The sequence below is a fragment of the Cyrtonyx montezumae genome, unplaced genomic scaffold (genome assembly GCF_038088225.1).
Source record: "Cyrtonyx montezumae isolate F1298 unplaced genomic scaffold, pur_monq_1.0 scaffold_7, whole genome shotgun sequence".
Lineage (NCBI taxonomy): Eukaryota > Metazoa > Chordata > Aves > Galliformes > Odontophoridae > Cyrtonyx > Cyrtonyx montezumae.
This window is the reverse complement of record NW_027072078.1, coordinates 32,176,920-32,189,291: the sequence shown is the minus strand read 5'-3', so window position 1 is coordinate 32,189,291 and position 12,372 is coordinate 32,176,920. Positions and strand designations below refer to the sequence as shown.

Sequence of the window (12,372 nt, the reverse complement as noted above, 5' to 3'; positions counted from 1 at the left end):
TAAATGTGAATATGTTTAGTCTTTGCCAAGAGGAATACACTGCTCAGAGAGGTCAATGTAATTGTCATGTATCCTAATTAGCTACCAGTAGCAGCTTCCACACCTGTAACATTATTTATTGATCAATTTTAGATTTATTTAGCTACATCTGTGAAAACTGTTCCTTTGTATTTGTGGAAATATGTTCATTACACGTGGAGTCTGGGACAATGCATTCATTAACTAAAACCATAACACAATGGTTAGTTCTAATTTTGGTTCTTAAGTTTCCCAAACATTCATCTTTCCTCTTCCCATTTCCTGGGATCAATTATTTGCCTTATTGAAATCAGAGGTAAATCTTCCACTGACTCTGGCACAGCCAGGACGCTAGTTTTAGCATTTCCTTTTCAGTTCTTTTCAGCACCTTTTTCTCTTTGTCTGTTTTCCTTTGGATCTCTGTTCTATTTTTGGTTTTGCTTAACTTTCAACATCCAAACAATCTGCTATTTTTCCTTTTATTCTTTTTTTTTCTTCTCACTTTGATTCTTTGGTTTCTACATATGCTTTGTTTTTGCCACCTTATTTCATTTATCCATTTCCTCTTTTTGTTTCTGTTTGTTTCTCATCTACTGTTTAACTACTATTTTCCTCTGCTCACTATGTTGTTTTTCCTCTCTCTTAACTGACTGATTCCCTCTGTGCAGTGTCTTTCTACCTTCCCTTTCCACTCTTTTCTAAAACACAACTCATCATTCTATGCCACCAATGTATAGCAGATTCTGAAATTCTGTCATCTGAGACAGTTAAATACTAAACAAAACATTACCAGGGTGGAGGAATCACTTACCCTGATTGACAACAAATCGTAACTTCTGTATTGTTGCCAGATTGCCGCTAACTCTGTATATTCCATCAACTTCTAGACCTGAAAGAGAAACACACATTTCATTTTAAATCATATAAGTATTTTTCTTTGTACATCTGTCAAGAAGCCAGAAGCACCCTAACAAGTATGCAGAAGTGCAGAATAGTGAATGACTGAAAAAATAATCCACCTGACAAACACCGAAGTGTCTTCTGCCTGATCACGACAACAATGAGAAATAAACGAGGCTTAAGTGAATACAAAATACCTAACTATAATTATCTTGTAATTCTGTCAGCAGAATAGCATTCTCCAAAGGTATTTGAGTGTTATGGGAAGAGTGGATTATCTCTGTGTTCGTGGTGAAGGGATGTTTGGGATACAAACAACGTTGCTTTAGCCCTGCTGAAACGCAGGGCGCTTCTCATAATGGTGTGCATGGGGAGCTGCTCCACCTGAGGCCTGAGTTTTTCAGATGTAAATATCAGAGGCTGTGACCATTCTGAAAATTATGTGGTGCAATGCCCACTCTGAGATCATGACACGTGTAAGACTACACGCAACTAGAACTTCTCTACTACATTTGTCATAGCAGATCAGATGAGTTCGAAGCTAAAATTAAAAATCCCAAATAGCACATGCCCTGGAGTACATTTTTTCATTAATATAGGCCATCCTTTTCAAGGACAGCCTGACAGTCTTGTTTCTCCCTGCATATCTACTCAAGGTTTATCTTCTAGGTGAAACTAGATGTCGTTCTCCTTTTTGTGACATATTATTTCCTACAGCAAGCTCTGCTGATATGACTGTTTAAAATAGCACCTCCAGCCTTAGTTGCATAGCTGTAGCATTTCAAAGCACGTGGGAACTGCTCTCCTTTCCTTGGAGAATTAGCTATTGTGCAAACAATGACCTAAGTGACTACATGCTTAAGAACTGAAAACACAGAACTGTACATTGTCACCCCACATTTAAGACTTGCAAGTAAACAGAAACTAAGAGAATCTACACCAAACTCAGATTTTTTAAGGCTACTCATCACTTAGAACACAAGTTTTAATTAATCTTGGCAAACAATTTCAGAGAAAGACTTCCTCTCGGAAAACATTAATTTGTCAAAACAAAAAGGTTTCACGAAATATTTCAGTTCTGACAATGTGTCTAGTGGGAATCATTCCTTTTACAATTCAGAGTGAAGAAAATGGAAAAATGAAAGTATAGGAAAAAGTGAAAACAAGCCAAAATGTATCTCAGAAGCCCACTTGTAATTACACTCAGATAGGAGGGAGCTGAGGTTTGAGTGGACATTTCAAAGGCACCTGCATCATGCCTTGGCAGATGAGTGCCACAACTCCATTGGACTTCAGTGCTTGGAGGTATTCCTCAGTGACTGAAAGATTTTATATATATATATATATATATATATATATATATATATATATATATATATAATTATATGTTATGTTATATAGGTATATAGATATTATATATAATAAATATTTTATAATTATAATAATAATAATAATTTACAAAACAAAGCGGTGTGCTGTTACTGGGGGGGGGGGGTTGTTTCATTTTCTGTCTCTGTTTACAAATTGGAGTTTTTATTTTATGTCTATAATACTGAGCATCCTGAGTTTGTTTGTTTTTTTACAGTAAATAACCTATTTTAAAGGGGAATAGTAATACCATATTATGCATTAGTTATCAGTGTTTCCTATTAGACAGTTTTCTACCCTGCATCTGTGAATGTCCTATAATATGGAAAGTGATGATTCATTTGAGGAAGATATCCTTCGGTTACAAAGGGATAAATAAGAAGTGTATTTAAAAGAAACCATAAAGGTTTTGCTAATGAAGCAAATTTGGAGGTTGTACATTCACTGGGTATATAACATCTGACCTAATGGAAGTTACTAAAATATTTAAATAGTTCAATTTTATCCTAAAATGGTAGAGTCTAATGGTATCTTAGCAAGGGAAAAAATGAGAAAGCAATTCCAAGTTTAGGAAAGTGGGTCTCTCTTTGGTGAGGGATTAAGATTTGAAACTGTAAAATTTGTCAGTTGTTAAAAAAAAGTGTAAATTGAAGTGAAAATCGGGAAGTGGAAAAGAAGTAAACAAACAACCAAAAAGCCCCAAAACAGAATGTTAACTTTTGCTTGGATCTAACTCAAGTTGGTTCTCAATCTTCTGGGGTATATGGAAATGAAAGCAATAGTTGTCACTGTGTGTGAAATAGCAGTGTCTCACATTAATAGCATCAATTTGGAACAGCTCAACCCCCTCAGTATGAAACTACATAAATTATCCAGATCGAGTGAAAATGACAAACTATGTTGTAAATTGGAAGATATTACATCTTGCAAAATGATCTGGAGTATATAAGTGAATTATTATTGTTATAAATTTACTTTGGTCCAGAAATGAGTTCTGATTAGCATTTCATTTGGACACTATGCAATATGCAGGAAGAAAAAAATCCAAGAATATCAAACCAATTATAGTGTTCACGTGCCATCAACTTTCTACTCCAAGAACTTTGAAAGTTTAAGCCAAACCAAACCAATGTAAATTGGTGGATTTGGACATCCTTTTCACGACCACATTATCTTAGCTGGATTGTTAACAACATATTTTGGAAATCCAATTAGGTGCAAATGAGAAAGAGAGAGAGAATGAGTAAGAGAAAGAAAGAGAGATGACTTTAGAGTTCTAATGTCCTGATTCTATGAGCAAATTTCAAAGAAAATTCACTTTTAAGGACACCTCTATCAAGTACAAAATCATCACTACACTGCTGTCAGCATTTCTTCAAGGCAGGCTATAAATACTCAGGGAATAAGATGAAACAAAAGTCTTTCAGAGTTTTCTATCTGGTGTTGGCATCCAAATATAGTGGTAAAGAACACTTCAGGAAAATTATTCTTTATAATAAAGTCCAACTGCTTGTTCACTATAGGCTGACCTTCTTCTGCTTTGGAGTGAGTTTTATCAGAGAAGAATTATTGGATTTTGCCCTCGAGGAGAAGAATTATTTTCTTTGCTTTATATCACAAGCTCCTACTTTGTTTTTGTTTGTTTTAATGAGGAACCTGAGAATAGCATGGACCCGCAATTAGAAATGGCAGCCAAAATCTTGATAAAGACTTCAATATGTCCAGGCATCTCAATTTTATAAAGGTATAAGAAATAAAGCCAAAGAACTTGTTCAAGAATACATTAGCTTAGCTCACGAACAAACTATAGGCAAAGTGAGGCTTTCATGAAAAGCTGACTGAATTCAGGTTTGATTGGAATTCATGAGTAGTCAATGTGATATATACTCAGCAGAACTGCACTGAAGGTCTTAGAGGAGCACTTGTTCAAGAGCATTTCTTGCACTCCTGCTTCTAGCCAAAGTACAACTACACACACAGATCAACTCTGATAGCAGCTTAACCTGAAACTAGACAATGCAGGAAAAGCACTAAATACATAGGCAAATAAAAGTTTAGGTGATGTATTTCACCACATAGAGGTTTATAAAATGTTTGACTTTGATATTAGTTGAAGCTGTTCTGATGTTCTATGAACTGCTTTGAATGAAATGCTCTCGTTAATACTTGTTTGGTGTCGAGAACGATTCCCTCTCCCAAATCACACTGCATTCTAAGATTAACATACACTTGACAATATCTTAAAATCCAATACAAAATGTGTGTACATTTTGTTTTGTGTACATGCAGGTTTTTTTATTTTTCTCTCTCTCTCTTTTTTTTTTTTTAAGTAATATTTAGAACTTGAAACATATAATCTTAAGTGATACTAGGTAACTTCCTGCATAGAAACCCATGAAACCTCCCCAATTAATGCATCCTGAAGTAGGTGTGGTCCCATGGCCTGGTAAGAGTTTTATGAAAGAAACCATCGTGCTGGATTCAACAACAAAGCAAAGTACAAACTTGAAAAAAGGCATTCTTTAGTCAGTCCTTTCATTTAAAATCAGTTATGTTCAGGGCAAAAATATTGTATTTCAAAGGAGCCTATTATGCCTTCCCATAAACAGAAAGATCATACGTTTTAAAACTAAAGTATCATTATGTAATCAAGCTGTTGTATTATGAACTATTTTGTGGGCTCAGATGCCCAGGGCTATCTTTACAAATATTTCAGAGGTCATTATCAGGGTATGTTCTCCCTAAATCTTTAATTCTTTCCTCCTGTTTTCATATACATCTTGCCATAAATACCTGATTTATAAACATTTCTCAGAAGTTTACTAAGGGCACAGAACTGAGGCATTAAGTCATTTAAAGAGGCAGAAATTCATGAATGCAGCAAATACACCAATGACAAGATAATGTGAATGATGACAGAATTACCACAAACAGCACGCAACAAAAGAAGTTTTACAAAAAGATCAATATATGTGCGCCATTAGAAGGCGAATCAAGAGGAGTACTAATGAATAAATTCAACATGTTAAAATTCAATCTTGAAAGAACTGCATCTGGATTAGGTTACAAAAGGTGCCTGATCTTTCAGGTGAATATAGGAACTAAAAGAATACTGGTTTTGTCTGACACAAAGGAAAGCAGAGTTGAAAATCATGAGAACAACAAACAAATCTAAGTTATACCACAGGCAAAACAAGAGTATATAGGAATCAACAATAAATAAGGAACACACATAGAGTGAGGCGTGATGCAGAGATGGTGTTGGTGGAAGATGTTTGACTCAGTAGATCTAGTGTACAGCCCGAGCAGCTCAGGTTGAAATGAGCCCTAGCTCAGCTTAATGTGAGTATTTGTGCTCAACGTGGCTTGCAGTGGCAGAAGAGTTATTCTGATACTGTAGAATTAGCAAGAGGGATGCACTCAGAGACTGGCTAGACTGACCTCGGTCCCAGACAGTCTACTTAAATAATTAATTAATGACTCTATGAAGAAATAACTCACAGCAAAATATAATTAATCGTAATCAGCATGGTTTCATGGAAATCAGAGTCTTGTCTAACAAACTATCATTTTGAAGGATTGGATTTTTGACAGATCTGAATGATAAAGACAACAGTATTGAAATAGTATATTTGGCTTTCCAAAATGTCTTTGACTCAGCACCACAGAGCACTTTGATTAAAGTAATTGCATTTTATGGAATGATCAGGGCATATATTATATGGATTAAAACTGACTCAACATAGGCCTCAAAATGTAGTTAATGGTATATACCACTTAAGGTCAATACTGGAAGAGTTTGGATGAGTGGAGCCCTCAATCACAGTAAGCAGATAATACAGGGATTAGAGAAGTAGTAAACGATGATGAGGACAGTTGAAGTTACAGGTCCGAACCTTAAGCAGTCTCACTCCCTTAAAACAAGTTTTCTTACAGAAAAGGAGTGCTAGCTCTCTGGACATAGGTTGCAGAGGACTTGGGAGTTATTTTAGGTGATTAGTTGAATAGGATCTCCCTGTTCAGTTCTAGAGCAAAGAGGGCTAATCTGATCCCTTGAATTACAGAAAGAGTAATATCAAACAGAAGTGGGGAAAAGATTGCATCCTTTCGTGCACTGCAAACAGAGTCTCCCCTAGAGCACTGCATTTGATATTCAGGCAAATAAATAGATAGATGAAATATGTGCGTGATATTAAAGAAAAGATGGAGAAATGACCTCTCTATAGGTACTTTCTATGCGATTCACGGGTACTTATGGCTTCAACACTGCTCACTTTGGGACCTGTGACAGTCAAGTCCAAACTGAAAATGGCATGAACAGAGTCTTTTTCTTATTATTAGTTCAAGACTGCATAAGACTTCAGTAAAAAAAATGGTAATGGGGGAAGGAAAGGAGGGAAAATACAAACTAGTTCTTAACAAGCTAAGAAATGAGTTTTTTGGAGGTGTCTGATGTGAGGTTTAGTGAATCTCTTTAGGAAATTAGCTAACGAGAAATAATCCTATGTTTGACTGCAATAATATCAAGAAGACGAGGGGCATTCCTACGTAAAAAGTAAACCTCATTTTTTCTTGTGGTAATAAGTTCAAGATGCAATGAAAGGAGAAAGGCTTGACTAAGATCTTATTGTTTTCAAGACATTGTGGAAAATGTTTAATGGAAGCAATTACACCACTGCATATGAGCACTACATACTGAGAATAAGTAACAAGTGAATATGATGGATGATATACTTTATTCTGTTTTATATCACTCGATGGTAGAATTTCTATGTGGATATTTATATACAGATAAATAAGGGTAGCAACAGTACAAAGCAAGTACAATTTGAACTAGCACACAGTTCACTGCCATGTGGGGCTGCCGCTCAATGCCTAAATCAAGCTCTCTATGACTTCGACTTCTCCTCTATTGTGTTGCTTTGTCTGACATTCAAGAAGTTTATAGTTTAAAAGCCCCAGGAACAACAAGATGTACTCTGCAAGCTCCCTGCAACAAGAAACAAAACTAAGCTTTGAAGCTACTCGTTTTGAATGAAACCATCAAACAGGCAGTGCCACTGTTCACTGTAATTTTGCCGTTACCAACAATATATACTTTCGCCATCCGGATAGTCCCACTTCTTGCAGCTAAACAAAGTGACCTCATTGTTTTCCACTGTATTTTCTTTTAAACATTGGCTGGGATGATTGAGATTCAGGAATGTGGGAAAATGGATTCCCAAGCCACGTCCATCCCCTTTAATTCTGAGCTGTAATTTTTGGCTTGGCTTGAATCACAGTCATCACATTTCAGTCTGAATCTCTCTGTAAAGTGATCTTTCTTAAACATTTCTTTCACTCATCATGGGATCAGAAACAAAGCCATTCTAGTCTTTCAGCGAAACACTTACAAATGTCTCTTTACAGCAACTCACAAGAGCTGAATTTCCTTTAAAAATGTTTGAAAAAGAGGAGGTTTTCATTGCCTGATTGTCCTCTTTGTGAATCTTGTCATCTGTATGCCATGAGCTACAGCTATTTTAATCTGTTTTTGTTTGCAATCCATTTGGTGTCCGCCCAAGAAAATGCAGGTGATTCTAATTAACTTACTGCTGAAGATGTGGAAAAATCTCAATTGTGCTACAGAAAATTATACACTTAAAACCTTCCCTCTATTATTTATAACAGCTTATTAATGAAAACGATTACATGAATATATTTACCACCTGATTCATCTTTGTTCACTTTTTAAATCAACAAGGTTTATGCTAAAGGGAAGAAATCCCTACCAAATACAGATTTCAAATACACACATTGCTCACTGGTTTAAATGGAATGGCAGTATAATAGAAAATAACATTGTCTTATTTGATGCAATGCAGTATAATATCAGAAATTACCAAATGTTTGGAAATATTTGTTGTTGTTTTTTTTTTTCTGTAACACATCAGTATTTAATTCTGTGATTATTTTTTTTTTTAATTTTTTGGTTGTTGATAATTTGTTGGTTTTTTTTAATATCTTCTTCACCACACCTATTTGTCGCCAATTATTACTTCTCATACATGGGTTAGTCAGTCCATTCTGATCGTTCTTACCTTCCTGGTTTTGTGGCAGTATCACACTATGTGTTCTGACAGATGGGAATTTCACGTAGAGAGGTCTGGGTCCTTTCTATGAGGATCAACAGACATTAAATACTAGCACTGAGTATCTTCTGGTAGGTGCAGCTACTAATGGCAGTTTACCACCTACCATCAGTTAGCATTTCTACTACTCTGTGCCATGTAACATATACATAATATAGTCTAATATGAGTGTGATGACAACGTGGATAATGCTGTTTAATTTGGGGAGAATGAAAGCCTGAATAAAGGTTATCATTTCAGGAGAAGCTGATGATGGAAAAACTCATTCGGTATGTGACATGCTCAGAACAGCTGGGGATGTAATGTTGAGTGACAGGAGAAGAGAGCCAAGGTATTTTGTATGTTCAAGAAATATATACAACATTGCCATTTCTTACATCCCAGCTGTGCCTGTTAACTTCTGGAAACATGTAGAGCTAAGCAATAAAGCATACTTGACTGATATTTACTGCAATGTGCATTATAAGACATTTTATACTGCACATTATGATCTGAAAGAGTTAAGCAACATGAAAAATACAGGCACAAGATTATATCTGTCATGGATGAAAATACTACATTTATGCCTCATTGTAATCCATTCATTGGTTTATGGACCCCGAGCCCTTCAGGGAGTGTCACAACTCCACATGATACTGCTGAGAGCTGTATTTTGCTTTTGGATTTCTGATTTAGCTGAAAGAAGTTTGAAAACACATGTAGCCTGACAACTCCCCATTGGCTACACAGCCGAGGAGGGTCAAGAGCATAAACTATTCCAGCAAAAGCCAGCTGTAACTTATGATCCCTAAACTGGCAGAAGATCTGCTCGTTACAGACAGTAGCCTACAAGAAATTTATGCATTTTGCTAAATACTCCCACTTCGGTTAATCTGTGCTTCATTTTGGGATCCATCATCACCAACATCATGCCTGTGCTTTTTGAGCAACATCTGAGTACTAAGTTGCATGTGGGGGGTCTATCTCTGCTCTTAGGACTATATAGGACTTTCCCTCAGGTCCACAGACATCAGTAGGAGCTGTGGTTAAAAGCTAAGGGACAGACACAATTCTCCAAGCATTCCCTACTCCCAGGGCTGATTTTAAAGAGAATTTAGTGCACAGTTGGGACAAATCTTTTCCCATCTTTCACAATAGTGAGAGATTAAATTAGAACTCAGTAATGTCACCTCCCCATCTGACCAGTACTGCTGTTATTGGACTTTTAACGGTTGGAAGTGGAAGAACTGTACATTTGGGCACACATAATCTTCCGCCAAAATGGGTAAGGAGCTTGTATTTTCTGCACCATAGAACCTTTGCTTGGCAAAGAGGTTTTTTTTACTTTTTTTTTAAGGATAGTGACTGGGATATGAGATTTAGGATGGAATAGAGATGTTTAGGATGGAAGTTGAATGTCACAGGAGAGAGTCTTCAATCATTCCTTATTTTTAGATATAGTTGAGGAGTTCAGATGTGCCCTGTGTTCCTCCCTCTAATGGATCCATTTTTACTTGGCTGCTATGCTTGGTTCAAGCTCAGGTGTCTCAAAGTTATTGTCTCCTGGAACGAGTACCATTTGTGAGCACTTTATGCATCTGAGGTGTTTTGCAATGGCATTTGAATACTGATTTTATCCACAGCAGTACAACGACAGTTAAAGAAATAGCAGCTAGGAACTTGACAGTACTTGTTTCGTTGCATAATTCAGAAGGCTGAATATGTTTTGTATGGTCAATTCTGGCTTTCTAACAGAAAGATTTTGCTAGCAGAACTTTGCTCAAATAATGGAATTTGGGCTCTTGTGTGCATCAAGTAATGCTATTTACTTCTTAACATAATACTCTACACATCTGTCTTTCTACTTAGCCTTTAAGTGGGAGAAAACATTTTAAAATTATGTTCTCTAAGCTGAGGCATCCTATCAGACACCTTGGGTGTTACAGCAAATGCCTATGCAGGAACTCAGACTCTCTTGGAAGATAAATATAGATATGGCTATCTAACACCAACCAGCTGAATTCTTAGCATTGCATATCTGACTAACATATAAGTGTGATAATACAAAGGTGTGTGCATGTATATGCATAGATAGATTCTAATTTAATAATATCTTTCCCAGTGTACCTTGCACACATTTATAGACACACTGATGATTAAGATCGTGGGACTCCACTGAATTCACTTACATGTTCTTTGGTATGAAAAAACTCTAGTCTGCAACGTTCTTTGACAAGAGAGCAGCAAAAATCATATGGTATAACAAGTATGACTATGAAACTGTGACACTAAGTAGTAGTAGTATTACACAAAAGAGATGGAACATTAATTGCAACATGACATAAGCCTTCCGTCCTTACATATTTGTTCATTATTTTCAACTCCTAGCAGCAGAAAACTGTAGTTATATATCTTATTTTTGTTATAATTCTGACTACATTTACCATCATAAAGTGGCTCAGGTCACTGAGAAGTCTTCCTGCCTCCATTCTATTTGGGCAGAATCTCAACAGTCACCAAAGCAACATTTGGCAAAAAGTGTAGACAGCATCTCTATAGAAAGCATAGAAAACCTGAACTGCATTACCAACAGTGGTAAGTACTAGAACATAGGGAACTAGTGCATACTCCACTACTGAGACAGAAGTCATTTCATAGATCATGAAAAAATGCTTTTCATTTTATAGTCTGAAAGGAATGCTGTAGCATACTGTATTAAAATAGTGCAAAACTCATATATGAATTCCTCTGGAACTCCTGAAAAGAGGTTGTTTATGTGTAATCTGAGATGGAACAAATTACTTTCTGTTCTCAGGGAAAAAAATAATAATTAAAAAAAACCACACACACAAAAAAAGAACAACGCTCACAAGGAAATACAAAATATGACAAATAATATGACTGAAACATATCTGAGACTTGCAAAGAATCAAGAAAAATGCCAATTTCTGAGAAGAAAAAAACCCATTCAGTGGGAATAACATGCATTGCATATCTCTTAGCTGACTTCTGTGTGAAGTAAAGGCATAAATATCAGCATCATTTGATATTTTCATGGAAGATAATTATCTTAAAATTTGAGGCTACGGGAAGAATTTTTATTTAAATCTTTGCCTTTGTATCTTAATTCTGAGTGCAAAAAGGAATGATGTAAGGAAGGTGGAAATCCAATCTCAATCCTTTTATTAGGGTTCACACGGACCCTCTGGTGTTTCTGAGGGCTTGGAAAGGAGAAGTTGGCGTACAGTGATTTCCATATCTAATTTCCCTCTTTGGTCAAAATTCCAGTAAATACTAATGACATTTACGATAGAGACATCCAAGAGAGTTGCACAGATTCTAACACAAACTCTTATTGTAAGCTGTGCACTTTGTGTTTTCAGTGCATGACATACCAGAACACAAAAATGCAAGAAAATAAAGATAAGAAATTAAATCACTAGGAACAATTCCTGGTGTACATATCCAGATTCTTTGCAAATGTAATTATATTTCAACTGCTTGCAAAATACCTAAAAAGAAATCATGTCTTTGCTCAATGAGGGTAGAAGGGCACCTAAGCAAAATGCTGTATCGCTGGATCTACCAGCACTGTGAGAATAGCCCAGTTCATGGAGACAGGCATTATTAAAGGAGCATTCTGTGAGCTCCCCTGCTTTAGTGGTGAAGTAGGAAAACCTGAATGCCTAATGACCACCCTTTCCAGAATCTGCCATCTTTCTCTTTGGGTTCAAGTGTGGCTTATGGGTTAGCTGGGTTAGAGAATTTGAATCATTTTATTTTCTGTGTTAAATTAGCTGTAGTATATGCTCAGCTATTTTAAAGAGAAAGCAGTTTTTCATTTGATCTTGTACCCTATTTTCCTACTAAGGTTTATTAAAAAATATGTGGCACCTGATAATTTCACACCAAGTGAATGACTGCTATATCCCCCCCTCTCTGCCTCCCTGTCTCTCTCTCTCACACACACATATAC

At 36.2% G+C, this 12,372-nt stretch overlaps 1 protein-coding gene across 1 annotated transcript in view; it reads right to left on the bottom strand.

Moving 5' to 3' along the window:
• ARHGAP15 (Rho GTPase activating protein 15) overlaps window positions 1-12,372 on the bottom strand; it is a 314,922-nt gene that overhangs the window by 100,825 nt on the left and 201,725 nt on the right. The window contains exon 11 of the mRNA XM_065751003.1: window positions 830-907. Coding sequence (XP_065607075.1) covers window positions 830-907 — 78 coding nt within the window. The remainder of the gene's footprint in view (window positions 1-829; window positions 908-12,372) is intronic.